This window comes from Numenius arquata, chromosome 7 (genome assembly GCF_964106895.1).
Source record: "Numenius arquata chromosome 7, bNumArq3.hap1.1, whole genome shotgun sequence".
Classification (NCBI taxonomy): Eukaryota; Metazoa; Chordata; class Aves; order Charadriiformes; family Scolopacidae; genus Numenius; species Numenius arquata.
The window spans coordinates 44,020,505-44,038,429 of NC_133582.1; the positions used below are offsets into that span (position 1 = coordinate 44,020,505).

At 39.0% G+C, this 17,925-nt stretch overlaps 1 protein-coding gene across 1 annotated transcript in view; it reads right to left on the minus strand.

Moving 5' to 3' along the window:
- The window catches only part of ANO10 (anoctamin 10), a 122,542-nt gene extending 108,261 nt beyond the window's left edge, over window positions 1-14,281 (minus strand). The window contains exons 1-8 of the mRNA XM_074150516.1: window positions 14,143-14,281; window positions 12,877-13,059; window positions 11,335-11,469; window positions 9,576-9,695; window positions 8,254-8,823; window positions 5,787-5,842; window positions 4,154-4,228; window positions 2,967-3,149 (exon numbers count right to left, since the gene is read on the minus strand). Coding sequence (XP_074006617.1) covers window positions 2,967-3,149; window positions 4,154-4,228; window positions 5,787-5,842; window positions 8,254-8,823; window positions 9,576-9,695; window positions 11,335-11,469; window positions 12,877-13,059; window positions 14,143-14,281 — 1,461 coding nt within the window. The remainder of the gene's footprint in view (window positions 1-2,966; window positions 3,150-4,153; window positions 4,229-5,786; window positions 5,843-8,253; window positions 8,824-9,575; window positions 9,696-11,334; window positions 11,470-12,876; window positions 13,060-14,142) is intronic.
- Window positions 14,282-17,925: the final 3,644 nt, after the last annotated feature.

Sequence of the window (17,925 nt, forward strand, 5' to 3'; positions counted from 1 at the left end):
AATGAATAAGGGGAGGCCAAGGTTTTTCCTTTCACCTAATGCATTTTCTGTAACAGTCACATTTCTTATCCTTCTTACATGAAATAATTGTATAAACACATTCATCCAAGTTCCTGACTACTTCAGTGAAACAGTTACAGCAGGAACAGTGGGGGATAGTAAAACAGCATCACGCATTTAAACTAGCAGAACCTACTCCTAAGAGCACTGTGACAGGAAAAGTCTTAGTACTTCAGACTGTCCGCAAAAGACCTGACCAGAAAGATAGGTTGGTAGATGGGCAACTCTTTTCTGGTATTTCTGCTTGTTTATTTCAAAACAGGGAAGTACAAATTAGTGGCCCACTTGGAGGCTGAAATGACAGAATGCAGCACCAGCACCCGAAAGGAACAATTAATGCAAACAAAAAGCCCTATTTTGGCCCATGTGCAACACATCTATCACCTGATCTTTAAACCAAGAACGGGGGTACTTAGACACTGATTAAGTATTCACATGTAGGTTGTTATGCATATTTGCATAACTACTACTTTGTAGTATTAATAATAGTTTTCTATGGTTGCACCAGTTGCTTATGGAATAAATTCCATAAATTTATGGAATAAATTCCATATTTGTGGAATAAATTCCACAAGCACATAGAAGCGAAGAACAAAACCAACTCATTTTTAAAGGAAAGGTGTTTGCTGAACAAAGGATGGTGAAATAGCAGGAAGAAGTTAAGCTGGGATCTAGCTATATTGTATTCGCTAAGACCCACACATTTTCCCATCTCTCAAAAATGCGATATTAAAAGTACAGACTTGACAGTAACTGAGATTATTACAAGAACCACATAAAATTGGTTTTGGCTCCATACATCAGACACGTGGTTCTCTAATCTTTTTTGCTGGCTATAGCTATTAAACTGACTGCTTCTCCAGCACTTAGTGCTTTTTTCCTAGCTAACAGAGAGAGGCAGTAGAATCCTGCAAGCTCAGAAATCAACATGGGGTTATCATTAGCTGCATTCTTCACTTCAGCTCATTTTTAAGTTGTGTAGTACAGTTAGGTCTGACAAACTGATCTGCAGGCCAGACCCTGAGGAGCTATCTAACTGTTAAAACCACTGAGATTTTTTTCCACAGAAATGTTATGTACGAACTCCAAATTTTAGTTAGGTGGGATATTTATGCAGGATCACTCACTGGAGTTGCAGTCACATATCTGTCCCTGCTATCACTTTCTCAGACAAATGTTGCAGGCAGGGAGCATGGCAGAGCAACGCTTCCCTTTGTTCTCCTCCTTCTGGTAACTGCACAGTATTGCCACTAATTTCTCACACCTTTCTTCCCATTTCTTTGTCCAGTACCTATTGACTTTTAGAACAGCAGAGTATGAAAAGAAAAGGAGTATTTATTTTTCTCCTACTCAATTTATGACACTTTGCGCAGGAAGAGAGGACTCTAATAGGATGTTAAAGAAATTTCAAAGTGTGCCATTGTCAGCCACAAAAGCAGCACATAAACTATAGTATCAAGGAAACAGAATCAACAAAGAAATTCAGCGATAAAGTGACTTAGAGAGAAGTAGAACCATAAAAAAATTTTTTTAATGACTGCAGGATGTTTTTACATCTTAAACTGGGTTAAGGTCTGGAGATTTGAAAAGTGAGAAAGAAGACAAACAAAAAAAAAAAAGAGAATTCAATGTTAAAGAGTTAAGTGAAAGAAGGAAAAGAGAAGAGTCTGAAACAACGAATTCTGTCAAGATTCCTACTAAACTCCTAGTTACTAAACATAGTTCAATGCTTCCCCCTTGTGACAGATTTAATTTTAGAAATACTCTTGCCTGCTGACAGCTCATTGCTTACAAACAAATCCGTGATCTAATACTGTATATTCACAAGCACAGCACAACTTAAATCTTTAGACTGAAAATAACATTAAGGCCTTGAGTACACAGTACCTTGAGGCTAGCAGTGGCTACCTCCAAGGCAAAGTCAGAACTCTACAATTGACTTGTTGAGTACCCGTGGAAAATTGAGGGCAGAATGGTACAACAGGTGCAGATACATTTGATCTAGCTCTGCACAAGAAGCACTGGGCAATGTGACTCAAAGACACCACACTGGCTTTCTGTGTGTCAGCTGAGAATTGGAACTCAGCTCAGCCCCAAGAGGCAGAGTTTATTTGGTAAGGTGTATCAACGCCTGATGCCAACACACAGCTTTTGGAGCTGTGCTGGTCTGTTGGCAGGCACGACACTGGAGTGTGCTGATTTATTAGACACTAACTCGGGAATTTCTGCCGTGTTCTCTATTGTAAGGTAGCCATGCTCTCTAAATCTCTCTCTCATATAAAATGTGGGAAACATCAACCTTCCCAGATGAATGCAAGTGTTAACATTTGTGTAGTTTTTCAATTGCAAAGGTAGTATTCCTTTTTCCTCTTCCCATTTCATGGCACTTTATACAGGAAGAGAGGAATCTGATATGGTACCGATATCAAATTTCAAACTGCTATTCTCTACCTTTTATATAAAAGGTACACTATCTACATATAATTCTTATTCTGCAAAAGTATAAATCATACAGTATCGAGCCTCTTGTGACTATGCTTGCAGTATCTGATCAAGCAAGTTGCCAGCCAGTCTGTAAGGCCTTAACATACACACTAATGTCTACTTTGTCAATTCCTTTAGAACTGCAATTACACAAACACTTCTTCCAGTGATATGGGGTTAGGTAGATCCGGATTCAGCTGTTCATTCCTACCCCTTCGTGCTGATGCAACTGGGATCCTGCACTGTACCAGTTTCTTGTTCCAGTGCACTGTATCACTGTACAAACATTACCAGCAAAATTGACGCACCTGGAAATAAGCTGCTAGCCCAAACAGCCAGGAATATTTCAGGTTGCACTGGCTGATGTCTCTGTCAACTACAGCCCAGAAAACTTTTAACTGTCTTGCAGTAGTAATACGTACAACATAGGTGCCCATTTCTTTCTCCAGGTTGACTTGTTCCACCAATGACAGGTCCGTATCTGTTTTCAGAGAACACGTGCGTTTCTTCATCTTCTTCTTATGTCTCTTTTGGAGCCAATAAGGAAGCAAGGATTCTGCAAACTGATTTAGGATCTGCGAAGTTATCAGCAAAGTGGCCAAGCTCTTAAGTTAAAAAAAAAAAAAAAAGATAGGGCAAAAAAAATTTAATAGATCTGTGATAAACCTATGATCATTTCCAATTTTGTGTGTTCTAGTAATACTGTAAGTTGTAATACTATGGCAAAAGAAGGGCAGCCTAGCAAAACTAGCAGTAGCATATGAAAGTACAGCTGTTCGAGTTCCCATTCTTTGCTATGTGCTGAGAAGGACAAAGTAAGAGTTACATGTCTAAATATTTCATGGATCTGGATGTATCTTGGAGACAGGACACAAAGTCCAACGAAAGGTGAAGATACACACTTAACCTATACCAACACCAATAACGGAGCTAACCAATGAACTTTTTTCTATTTTTTTTCTTCTTGTTTTTTACCTTAAAATATAGGAAATGTTATGAATGTCATGTCTGGTATAGACACGTCAAGTGTTTTGCTACAGATCTCTTTAGAGGAGCAGAATTCTTAAGCTGAGTTTCTTGGGTTTTGTTCATTATATTTAGAGCAAAAATATTTTCATTCTACTTGATTTTCATGCATTTGAGTTCAAAAGATGTTAACAACAGAAAGCTGACTTCAAATACCAACTACAAATTATTTTTGCTTTTATTTATTCTCAGCTCCTCATTGTAGTCAGAAGCTTAATCATTCTCCTATCCTCAAGAGTCTCTCATTAAAAACCTTACAGAGAAAATCATTTTCTAATATAAAGGGAAAGAAGGAGGAAATGAAAATTTTCCAGCCTCATCCGTGTGAGGGAATAATCAATTTATTTGAAAACAGTTCCTTATTGATACGGAAAGAAAGAATTGCTCTACATTACTGTTATGAATCTGCAATTGTGCTAGAGGAACTGAAATACGGAAGCTGGATTTGTTAGAAAATATTAACTTGACAGTGAATATATTTCATATATATTTTAGAAAAACAATTAAAAACTAAAGTCCTATCTCAATCAATCTTTTATTTTCCCAGATTCATCAACATTCTTAAGATGTTCTTGAAACTCACCTGCCTCAAAAGCTTCATATCAAACAGCACAAAGGCAATGTAGAAGAGAGATGCAAAACAATTTAAGAAGTTGAACTGCAATTAAAAATACTTGTTATTAGCACTCAAACAAAAGTTCAAACGCAGAATATTATCTAACTTAACAGTTACCTTGACTAAATAGCTTCCATGCAGATGTAAACTGCCTATTAAAATTTTCTTTAACATTTTTAAAACTTGGGTCAGAAGAACATAATTTTCAATATTGCTCCTGCTTAGATTTTCGTTTGACGAGCTTCATGTTTTCCTAAAGCATGGCATGCAAAGACACATGGACAATAAAAACACATCACCTTCTACTTAACTTTTATCTTTTGGCAGATTCCCCACAGGTAATGCAATAAAAGGGATGTATTCATCGTAATTTAGGGGAATGTTTGTTTGGGTTTTTTTTCCCCAAAGAAATACTTAATCCAAATATATGCATTGGATGACCTATCTCTCAATATGTACAACTGTTCCTTGATATATGTTAGTTGAGCTTTATGTTGAATCACTTCAAGAGGTTTTGCAACCAAGAGAAATATTCCCTGCTTCTAAAATGAGACATAATCACAGTATTGTACCTGAAAAACCATAAGCCAGCTCTGAAGCAGGAGAGAAGTTTTCCTACTTGCTATCAGTGCTGGAGCTCACGGATGACATAGATAATATTGAGGAGTGCAGAGAGTCACTCATAGGTTGAAAGTGAAACCTGGGGGGGGTTACATTTGACATTTTATATATTTTTTAATTATTTTATATAAATTTCCTATAGGGAAAAAGAGTGCTATTTTTTGAGAAAGGCAGGCACTAAGCTATAAATGATACACACAGGAGTTTTAGCTCTAGAGGTTACCAATAACAAGGATAACACGCAGATTAAAAAAAGTAATAAAAAAGCATGCTGAGTTGGTGGGGGCAGGGGGAGAGAACTGGAATAAAATTGAATGACCTCTTCAAAAAGGAAACAAGAATATTAAGTCTCAAAATAAGCCAATCTTTACAACTGGTTTAACTGAACATCTTCTATGGAAATTCAAAATTTACAGTACGCTTCCTTAGAATCAGTGTTGCAAATGAATATACACCTAAAAGAGCAATGAAACTTATACACATACAAACACAAAAACTACTTGTTCAGAGCCAGAAAGCAGATAAATCAGGACTACAAACTGCATAGGAGCAGCCTGATGGACATATATTTCCAGCTTCCCCTGACTGGTTGTCTGAATGTTAGTACAGATGGAAGTTAATACATAAACTTTTTAAGATACAACTTCACCATAAAATCTTGCAAAAAGTGAAAGGAATAGTTCCCAGTTGAAGATAGGACCACATCAATTAACAGAAAAACTTACATATACAGAATCCTAATGAAAGAACAAACCAATACAAATAAAAAGCCAACTCTCCACTATAAAAAGAGGCATCCAGAACAGTCTAGCAGTTACTGCAACCACAACAGAAATCCTGTTTACTCTGATATTTGTGCTAGTATTTGGCCTTGAACAAAACTGAAGGTCAGTGAGGTAATGCTAGGAAAGAACTAATAAAACACATGACAAGTTCTCTTTTTAAATCATCTTAAAATCTGCTTATACTACATACTTACCACCAAAACCTTCAGAATTAAATGATTCTGATATGAAGATTCCAGCCTGTGATTTTCTAAAATACCAACAAAATTATTATTCAGTAAACAGCAGAAGCACTTATCATATACTGAACATTGCTCTACAAAGAGTAAACAGACACTTTTCCTCCACCTAAAAATTGCTTAAATAATAGTTTATGGGGAATAGTTCCTTCAACACTTAACGGCAAAAAGAATTTATCCTGTACCGGTATCACACTTAACCTATAAAGCTAATCTGATGCACCATATTGACACGTATATTTTTGGCTACAACTCCAGTATTTTTTCTACTGCAAAGGTTTTTCCTTTTACGTCTTTCTTTCTCAGAAGAGCTGTTTAATAACTGAAAAACCATCCATCATTCTTAACACTTAATAAAATGTGCCTCATTATTGATTTTTCTTTGGCTGAAAAAAAATGCAAAACCAGTTGGAAAACATCATGAAAAATAATAACACTAGATTTGATTCAAAACCAGTAAATGCTCACAGAAATATCCCCATCCATCTCCAAGGAATTTAGATCAGACCCTAAGTAAAGCAAGGCTAGAGTACATGAAGTTCACAATACGCATTCTAAAATGAATGAACTGAAAATCTTAAAACTGTCAGAAGCTAAGGTTTGAGGAAGCCTGGTGGAAAGGGAAGTGAATGGGAGATTTCCCATTTCTTTTTGCTATTTTGTCAGATTCTACCTTTAAAGCCCTGGCTAAGCAATAACTGAATGAGGAGGGAGCACAGTAGCATCAGCTGCGTCAACAAGGGTGAAAGGAGAGACCATCACCTACGGACCATGCTCAGGAGAGAACAGCAGAATTCTACTCTGACAGAGCGTGAAGTTGGGCCTGGCACATGAAAAATGCACTCAGGGGACTGAATGCAATTTTTACTTTTACCTTCCACTAAACAATCAGTTCTCATGATAAATGGGTGCAAGAGGTGTGCTTAAAAATACCCTGATGGTTTGCCAGTTTAGCTGTTTAAATCAGATCTTAGCTGAAATCATGTCAGGTGGGAGGGGAGGCAGGACAGCCAGATGAGCTCTTCATCCTATTCACGGCACAGCAGCATAAACACGTCGGATAGCACAGAAAAGGCACAAGCTGTCAGTGTAGTGCAGTACATAAATACTGCTGTTGCTGAATTTGAAACATCAGCTTAAAACCAAAAAAGTCTGGCTTAAAAAAAACCAAACATGGGTTACTTGCTAAAGACATTTTAGTCTACCTGATCGACACAACTGGGCATTCTGCATAAAGGCTTTTCATTGCAGTATAGTGAAAAAAAAAACCAACAAACCCACAAAAACAAAACAGGCAGTTGAAACCTAGATAAGAATTTAAAAGTCATTATTTAAATAAAATCCTTGAATAGTCAGAAACAAACCAAGAAATTGCTTGCTTTTGGTATTGCTGCTGTCAAGTTGAATTTGCTGAGCAAATCATTTCGGTGTGCATAACCAATCCCCAGTTCAACACCTCTTTTCATTCTCTTTTCTGCATCAATCTCCTTTTTGCTTAATCTTAGGTTAATTTTCTGGGCCTCCAGCTTTAGTAACCTGGACTCTGTCATAGAATTGTAGAATTGTTTGGATTGGCCTGTAAATGTATGCCTTATTGAGCTACACAAAACTCTTAACTTCCCATTAGCTTCATCTATTAACTTTGTCTGAAATTGACTGCACGTCTGTAGAAGTGCAAAAATTAAAAAAAAAAACAAAAGACTAACAGTTCACCATCCTTATGTTACAAAATGTAAGGTCCAATCTGTTATGCAAGTCACACACACAGGGAAAACAAGACAATCTATTTTAACATTCCTCCTCTTCTGAGAGTGCCCAGAGGAAAATATTTTGATAGGGATGTGGAATCTCTGTCTTTGGTGTATATACATAGCATACACAAACACTCTCACATGGCATGCAGTTAATGTTTTTCGATTGTGTTACATCTGTGCAGAGAACAGAGGCACTGAGATAACGTATCAGTAGACTAAGACGTATTCAGCAAACGCAAATTCACCAAATTCAGGTTGTGGATGCAAACTACCAGGACAGTCCCTCCTGCCATCCACCTCTGAGCTCCCATCCTCACGATCTCACCTCGCCACTTGTGCCAGTGCTGTGGCTGATCCAGCAAAAGAGCTAAATCAGGGAAGGGGGACTTCTGCACCAAAGGCAGAGAGGCTGAGGAGGAAGGCAGGATCACTCCTTTTGATGTCATGCTAGACTCAGAACAAATTAAACCAAGCATGAAATTGATCTCAGAACACTCAAAATAAATGTAAGAAGTTAAAATGGCAATCTCTTTTACCCCACAGTAAAAATATACTTCAGGAAATTTCTTTAGCATTCCATTGAACAAGAACTCACAGTAACATACTCTACAAAGAAACAAGTTCTAAACATCTGGTATTCTAACTTTAAGGAAGAATAAACAACTTACCCCATGATGTTAAGAATTCAGCAGCATACCGATAGATGCGGTTCATAATTTCAATCACAACAGCATATATGATACTGGGCACAAACAGCATCAAGCTGCTGAAGTTAGACTCATTCGCTTCATGATAATCCAGAGCCCACTGTTCCAAATCAAAGTAAATCATCATCACGTACAGTGAGAAGTAGAGGCAAAGGCACACAAATGGTAAGGACACCAGATAAATCCGTATCTGTCTCTTAATACTTGAGTACACTGGTTCCTCCCTCCCCGTGACAGGATTGATGCCCAGGACACCATGGAAGCCTGGTCTTGGTTCTTCAAACTGTCGTTTCATCAACAGCGTCCCCCAACGGTACGTCATGATGGCACAAATCCGCTTCCAAACTTCCAGTATCACAGTGGACCAGAGCAGGTTGAACGTGGCAAACATCACATATTTGTCATAGTCTTCCCATGCAAACACATAATAAGGAATCCCAATGACAGCCATTGGAACCAAAGCAAATGTGAAGTACTCTAAGAAGCCAAAGTAGAGAGCAATGGTTTCACCAAAGTAGCAGCGTATCTCATCTGCAGAGAAAATGAATTAAGGAATCAATTAAGACTACACTTAACATAGGTGTCGGTATAATATCGAACTTGATTTTACATGAATCCCTTGACTCAAAGGTTTTTTTTCCTAAATAATCCAATGAATATTATTGCTTTTTGTTCCTGCTTCTCCCATGTTCCAAAAATTCAGGTAGTTATTTGAATTTTTTTTTTGTTCTATATATATACATATATACATACATACAGATGGCAGGGAAGTCAAATATCTCAATACTTACCAAATTAACATCAGATACCCAGAAAAAAAAAAACCCAGAACACTAGCATTCATGAGAACTGAATCTATCAACAAATGGCTAAGATAGCACAGACGACATCTAGTATAAAACCAAACTATAACAGCCAGTGACACCTAACTTCCGAAGCTTCTTACTGGTATACATACACCTGGGAAACAAATTTGTTTTAGTCTGCTAAGGGCCAAAAAGGCCTAGTTGTGCTTTGCCAGCCTTCAAGGAACTAAAGGAATAGACAGAAAGGTATACTCAAATCTTAAATCTTAAGCACGCCTGATAACACACCCAGGCCGAGACATTGCCTTCAGCCATATTTGACACGCTTACCTTCCACACTGGAGTTTCACTTCTATAGAGGCTAAATGCTGGAGCAGAAGTTAGGAAGGAAACTTGGTCCTCTCACACAAACTGAAGAGAAAACTTCTCTAGAAGAAACCCTGCACTGTATTTGTAGTGGAGTAGGAGTTAACATACCTAAAGGTTGATAGCCAACTTTGACTCGGCCATACCAGCTGTGACGGAGCTTTTTCAACTCTTCTCTATCATGCAGTGGGAAAATCTGAACTAGAATACCACTGGTCAATAATCTCCTCACTAGGAAAAAGAAAAAAAAAAAAAAAAAGAAAGAGAAAAAGATACTTAGTACTCCTTTAAAGGCCAGTGCAGTTGATATAAGCAAAAAGGCTGCATTATGTACTTAGCAAGCCTAAAGATACTTTAAAATAAATCTAGCATTTAAAAAACAAATAAAATGTCTGCATGTTAGTTAAAAATTATCCATTATAGAGAGCAGTTCTACCTGTTCCTACAAAGACTGTGCTGTCCACTGGAAGAGAAAGAGTAACTTTTTTTACATCTATTAACTATTCCATAGGTTTGCAACATAATCAGCTGCAGCTCGAATAACAAAAAGGGCGACAGATCAGAACTGAAATGCCATGTGGAGCTTTGTGGGGAAAGGCCTGGCTCTTGCATTTGAGCAAAGAAAGGCATAACAAATCAAATTGACATAGCAAAACCAATCACTAAAAATTGAAAAGCCATTGTATTAATTACAGGAAAGATACTAAAAACATTTTCGAATGATCAACCAGTACTAATTCATAAATTACAACACATCTTCATAGCCAATAAACCAAATATTCCAGAATTTGCATTTAGCTATATTACCCATGTTGATAAACAATTAACAAACTGCTCCAGAAGTTACAACTGTAGAAACATTAAAAAAGAAAATAAATTCAAAACCAGGAGAGCAGAGGCACTAGAAGTTCTGTGACAGTTTTTTTAGCATTTCCCATCGGCATCTACTTGATATAACTAGAAAAATACCTTAGCTATATAAAAAATTACCAGTATAAACTCATCTGACATCTACATTTATTTACATTTCTTGAACAACTGACATGCACAGATCTGCTTCTTCAATGACCAACACTAATGAATAAAGACACTGTTTTTATAAGGACATACAAATATTAAAGATAAACTCTAAGAAACTGTAGTATCTCTGACAATGAACTAGTTCCAGCTACCGTAAAAGCAGCTCTTCTTACTTCTTTTTTCTATTAAAAGATCTCTTGAAGCAAAGAGGAGGATAAATGAAATCAAATTAATGAAATAAAACTAACTTCCTTCATGTTTTGAATTTTATAGCTCTGGAACACTGTTAGTCATTCCAGTATTTTTATACTGAGACAATCCAATTATGTAAACTTTTAAAAACAAATATTTTTGGTACTAATTATAAAAACAATGGGTAACATCAATATACATAAAAATTATCCAGCTGAAAAAAAAAAAAAAAATATCAAAAAACCATGAGGCCAGAGTCTCAGCCCCACAGAAAGACTTCAGTTGGACAGCCTTCTGGAAGTCATCTGGTCAAAGCAGGTCCAGCTTAAACCAGGCTGCTTATGGCCTTGTCTAGTCAAGATCTAAGTCTCACATGACAGTTACCAGAGTCTCTCTAAAACCCTATAATTCCAATGTTACATTACCATCAGTTTGAAAAGCATTTTCTTAATATCTGTTCAGAATTTCTCTTGTTGCACTGCGCATCCGTCACCTCTTATCCTATCACTGTGCAGTGGCAAGAAAAAAAATTGATTAAAACCAGTGGGACTTAAACATCTGAAGGATTTCTCTTCATTGCAGGAAAATTTAGGGTTTTTTCACCATGAACACTATCCTATGTGAACACAGTGAGTTACAGGAAAACTACGTTGCTTACCAATTGATTTTCCTGGATACAGCTTTGCCTGAGGATATCCAGGGATCATTTTTTCATCTTTAGCTCTTAAATTCTCGAGTTCATGCTTGATGATATACTGACATTCTGCCATTGTAAGAAAATTGTGATTGTCATCTAAAACCAAAAAGAAACTAGTATGAAATTGTACAGCATAGGAAGACAACCCTGGCAGCAAATAGCTATAAAAAATGACCAGAATCAGAAAAAAAATAGTACTAATTATGTGACAACTACTACCAACCAACATCTTTTTAAAATAAACATCTTGGGAAGAAGTTTTCTCTAACTGGCACATGCTGGCCACTGCATTTTTGACCAGTTGGGTGAACTAAGAGAACAAATCACTCAAGAGACAGACACCCCTGAAGTACTAATTGCTGGAGGCTGGGTTAGTATATCAGCAAGTGTACTCTTGCCTTGTTGAAAGGCTCTTACTTAGGCACCCACTATTTGCTGATCTCAGAACCTCCATACCCCTTTCTGCCATACAGTTCCTGAAGTATTTTCATAACAAAAACCACTAAGATGTCAGGACAAATCTCCTTTTCAGTAAGCATTTCACACAAATATCACAGTACCTTGCTCTTTATTGCCCATACAACATAATGATAAGCCAGTTGAGACAATTAGTTCTGATAAAAATATAGAAATAAGGTAAAACAGTAAGAAACCTTTCAAAAAATCCCCAATTTTGAAAAGCTACAGCAACAAACCTATTGTCAACTCCATCAATTTATCATCAAGGAAACAGAGTCTGGTTTCCTTGAGAAAATGACCAATTGATTTCCCCCCCCCCCCCCCCTTAGGAATAAGAAACCATAGTGATGACCCTAAATACACTAAGAATCTAAAACAGCAACAAATTTCTAATACAAAGAATAAGAATATAGTATCAATTAAACTGGGGAATTAGAAATACTAGCAAGACAACACAGGCTGCAGGGTTTCTTTTGTAGATGACACATTTCTCATCTCATCATGCCCAAATTCCATTGAATGGCTCTGTAGTGTTATTTATTAATTATTACTGTTATTTAATTATTTAATTCTGCTTGATGTGTAAATATAATAGAAAGTAGAAAGAAGAAATACTTTCTCCAGCTAATTATAAGATAGTAGGCTCAAAACCGGCTCACAGATGTTAATAAGAAATTAAATTGCTATGTTAATTCACAACATTGATTGTTAATCCTGCACTTATGTTTATCAACTATTTTTTCTTATTTTCAACAAAAAGCTTTCATGCTAATAACAAATTATTTGGAGCACACAAAAGCATAAAGAAAAACACAAGCAAAAAGTGAAAGCCGCATGAAACAAAAAAAAAAAATTAATTTCACCATATGATCTGAATTTCCAGAGGCAAAAAAGAGTATTTTTTTCCTAGCTTGTTTTTCCGATTTCTGTTCACTGTTACCGTTCCAAGGAATAGAAAGACTGTGAAAGAACTAGCAGTGTAATTGCTTCGCATCTTTAGCCACAGCTCTGCTCTTAGCCACAAAGACCCCTAAAATTGCTTACCTGCAAAATCTTTGAAAGTTTTTCTACTGCTGTATGTAAAAGTTCTCATTGAGTTATCATTACATTCCTTTACCAAACCCACAGTTTCAGCTCCCAGCAACAGCCTTAAGTGGGAAGCTCCAACCAGATAAATACGTTCATCTCCATTTTCCGTTACCAATGGTTTAACCAGCAGTTGTGCACCTTTAAAGTAAAGAAAAGCAAAATTAGGAAGAGAATACAGTAAAACGACACCTCAAAAACTTAGTATTTTAGCATAGATCACATTGGCCCTAGTTATCAGGAATACTGAAACTGCACCTTTTAAGGGCACAAAGAATTAAGGCTTCAACAGTGGTGTTCAGAAACTTGCAGGGTCACCCCCTGATTTAGCCCTGATTCTGTGGAAGTGCTCACAGACAGTGACCTGTAACAACAGAGACAGCTTGGACCTACTCCTGTCAGGCTCACATCACGTAAGCAACCAGTGCTTCTGCAAACAGTCCTACAAGTTTTAAGGAGACTACACTCCTTAAATAGAAAGATCCCTGACTTATATAGCAAAGGCCTGAAAGCAAGTTTGTAGTCACAAATCCAATAGCTACGGAAATATTACTGACCATAAGATGAAAGCTATGACAGCCATATATAATGCCTTTCTAAAAAATGTAAAAAAATAAGTCTAAGGATTTACAAATTATTTAGCCTAACTTCAATTCCTGAATGTATACCAAAAAAATAAGTAATGAAATACTGTCTTTATAAGAGTCTAAAAGCTAGCAAAAAGATACTTAAAACCCAGCATTAATTTATCAATATTAAATTGCTTCCTGCTAAGTTAATTTCATTGTACAACATGGTACCAAGTCTTGCAGACAGGATAGTAGATGTGATGTGTGTTCATTCTGGCAAGGCTTACAATGTTCTCATAAGCAACAAGAGAAATGTTCCCTAGACAACTAATCAAACTGTGTTGAAGGAGAGGTTATCAGGGTTTCACCACAAAAATGGAAGGATTCTAGAGTTCAACAAGCACGTGAACCAACCTTAAGCCAATATTTTCATTAATAACTGGGTTAACAGGGTTCAGTTACTACATTTTCATGACATTAGAATGAGGCTCTACTCACATAAAATCAAGCAACTTCAAAAATGCAAAATGGAGTGGGACTGGCTAAACAATAATTAAACCACAAATTAGTTGAAAACTAGTTTTCTGTATGTCTTCATATTATGATGACAGCCAAATTGATTTCAAAGTGTTACAGAAGATCATACTGTACTCACCTCCATTTGCTTTTTTCTCCACAATTCGTTTAGTGAACCATTCTATGGTTTCCTCTTTGGCGCCTTTTGCAAGCTCAATTACTACCAGAGGCCTGAAGTTAGGCTCAAAAGTATCCAAGAAAGACCAGCTTTCCGCCATCTTTTGCGAGCTTGCTAAGTATAAAAACAAAATAAAAATGCCATGGTTAAAAAATAGTTAGTATCAATCTAAAAAACACAAAACTTTCCTACAGTGAGTTACATATATCTGTGCTTAGCGAAGTGGCAGATGCCCATTTCTGTGGACCTACTGAAAAGAGTAGTTCGAGTAATCCCTCTAACTCACTTGGCAAGATGCTACCAGTCTTTGGTGGCATTTATGCCCTACTCTCTAAGTAGGAAAATTGTTGCTGTGTATAGGAAAGTAGTAGTGATGAGAAAGCAAACAAACAAATAAAAACAAAGTAATAAGCAGAAACTATCAGCAAAAGCAACAGCTTACAACTTCCTACAGTGTATTATTTGTCAGAAAATGAAAACATTAACAGAAGAGGACATTGGTCTAACAGATATCTAAAACCAATAAGCTTCTCCTGGCGAGAGCGTGCAAACACATTACATGTTTAAGGAGGAACTTTCTCAGTTAATCTTGTGAAACTTTAACCATACCAAGGAAGCTTATACCACCTCGAGTAGGTGAGCAGGACACCTATCATACAGATAGGCAAATTATGCACAAAGCACTTAAACGACTTGAACTTATTGAAAGATATAAACCTAGTGTTTGTGACAAAGTCCAGCTGCAAAGTTTTGAGCATCAACATAGCTTTACGTGTAAATAATCCAAATGTTCTAAGTGAACCTATTCGGTAAGAATCACATAATCATTTAGATTGGAAAAGACTCTTAAGATCATCGAGTCCAACTGTTAACCTAGCCCTGCCAAGTCCACCACTAAACCATGTCTCTAAGCACCACATCTACAGGTTTTTGAAAAACCTCCAGGGATGGTGACTCAACCACTTCCCTGAGCAGCCTGTTTCAACGCTTGACGACCCTGTTGGTGAAGAAAGTTTTCCTTAAATATCCAATCTAAACCTTCCCTGGCACGACTTGAGGCCATTTCCTTTCCTCCTGTTACTTGGGAGAAGAGACCAACCCTTACCTCATTACAACCTCCTTTCAGGTAGTTGTGGAGAGTGATAAGGTCTGCCCCAAGCCTCCTTAACTCCAGGCTAAAGCACTCCAGTTCAGATCCCTCAGCTGCTCCACGTAAGTATTGCTGACATTGTACCTTCAACTTTTATACAAATGATTCTACAGAGACCTTTATATTATGTTTCATAAAGCAATTTAAAGTTGTTAATAGAAAAAGAAATCTGGTAACTGACCTACTCAGTTTAAAAAAAAAAATTAAAAAAAAAAACCAACCAAAAAACCTGTCACAAATTGAATTTACTGAATTTAAAACTATGGGGAAGGTTTGGATGTGGTGGTTGTTGGGTTGGTTTTTTTTTTGCTATTAACTTCACCCAAGAAAGGATTTTACCCACTGTCTTTAAGCAGTTTTCCCCCCTCCTGTTCAAAGACTGAAACTACTTAATTTCTAAGTAAGTTGCTGCAGGATGCAGTTCTGCTTTTATGACAGATATAGTTGTGTGACCCACAGAGAAATCACTATCTCCATTATTTCATATAAATTATCCTACAAAATAGTGATAGCATAAACATATGCATACCATAATAAACACGGCTATTTGCTTTTGACTGGGGGAAAAAAGCTTTCAAGCCAAATTTCAATGAAGTTTTCAGTTAGTTTCACTAGATGGTTCATATGCACACAATTCTGCAGCATTTGGATTTACAGCTCTGAACCCAAGTATGTATGTCTTTAAAAGAAATACTCGGGATTGATAAAGTATTTTAAAACATTTTAGATGCAAATCTACACGAGCTGAATTAATCAGACAAAGGAAAACATAATCAGCAATTAGGCACTGTAACTTTGTCAATGGTTGACTACACTGTCTTAATGCATCACTTTCCATAATCAGTTTTATATTTTTTAAAAGGATAATGCCTGTCACGTTGTGCATATTGCAACTTCTATGGAATTTAAGGAATCAAAAGCACGAGGTAGTTATTATTGCTAGTTAACAATAACACTTTAGAGAACAGCGTTCTTCTGAAAACAGCCTTTGTATAAACAGCAGGAGACTCAGCAAACTTGGCTCCTATCGTTTATTCAGAATCATTGTGCTTGGCGTGGTGACTAAGTCAGACTTGTTATTTTTAGGCTTATTCCTGCCGAAAGGCAGAACAGGGCTGAAGCACTCTTCCAACTCGCCTCTGCGATTCCCTGTACCCCACACAGGCAGCTCAGCGCCCAGCACAGACCCTCTGGGATGTCATCTGGGCCTCTTCTTGCAGACCCATGCACAGCACGACTTATGACAGACCCGAGGAGTGGGGAACAGAGACGAAAAGGACCTCTGACCCCCACAGCCCACCTTCCCCTTCACGAAGCCGTCGGGCTGGTTGCCCAGGGCGGTCTCTAAGCCCGCTCACCCCTCGGGGCGGAGGCAGCTGGTTTTAGAGACTGCGGTGAGGTCGTCCCTGCCGCCGCCAGGCTGCGCCTCGCTCTCCTTCTATAGGAACCGGACGGCCGGGGCGGAGAGAGGCCCAGCCGCCCCCCTCATCCCGCGGCCGGTGACTCGTTCCCTCACGCCAGGCCGCGCTCCGCCGCCCCGAACCCACGGCGGCCCCGCCAACGGGGCCTGGCTGCCGCAGCTGGAGCCGCTCCCAGGCCCGGCCCACAGTTCCCCCCTCCCCGGGGCCCGTGAACGCCGCCGGGCAAGCGCTCCTGGGCGGTGAGGGGCGCTGGCTCCGCGCCGTGGCGGGGAAGGCCGGGGGTGGGCGGGCAAGGGGAAGGCTCCTCCCCCCACGGCGGCGGCGACGGCAACAGCAGCAGCGAGAGCCCCTTCCCGCTGGGTGCCGGCCGCCCACTCCCCACTCACCGCCGGCTCCACATCCGCAGGGCAGGTCAGGGGACGGGCCGCGGCCGCTGGCAGGCGGGACGGAAGAGCGGCCCGACCTGCCGCCGCCCACGGGCTGCCTCCGGCCACGCCCCTCCGCCCCGTGGGCACGCCCCCCGCGGGTGGCTCTCCTCCTCCCATTGGCCGGGGGCGGCGCTACCCCGCCCCTTTCGCGTGCCCACGGGGCAAGCGCGGGAGCGCTGAGGCGAGGCTTCGACCGTTGGACGGGGCGGGCGGCAGTTATCGGCTTCTTGTGCTATAATGCTTTCAAAATGCTTTTATTACGGTGTTTTATCAGCACTGGTATGGATCATGAGCTCTCGCTTCATCCTCTTTTTGGTTTTTTTTGTGGTTTTTTTTGCACCTTTCCCTTCCCATCCTGTCTCCTGACAGGCCAAAATCTCCCTCTGGAGCTTGAGCTAAAAGTCCTGCACTTCTAACTGGATTAGTATTGTTTCTAAACGTCGTTTTCTACAGGTGAAAGAGGATGGTTTTGCATTTCAATACCAAGATTTTTGTAGAGAATATAACTCCACACATCCATTTGTAGCTGAGAAGAGCAAAGGGTGACTGCAGAGCAAGGCCAGCCGAGGAAGAGGCTGGCTGGCACAGCACACCCCCCTGCGGGGCTTGTGGAACTTCTTTTAAAAATATTTTTGTTCTGGACAATATTGGGGCCTTCAGTGTGTCCTGGTTTAGGCTGGGCTGGCCACTAAGCAAATAACAGATGCTGTCTTTCCCAAAAGAAGAGAGAGAATATAAGGGAGAG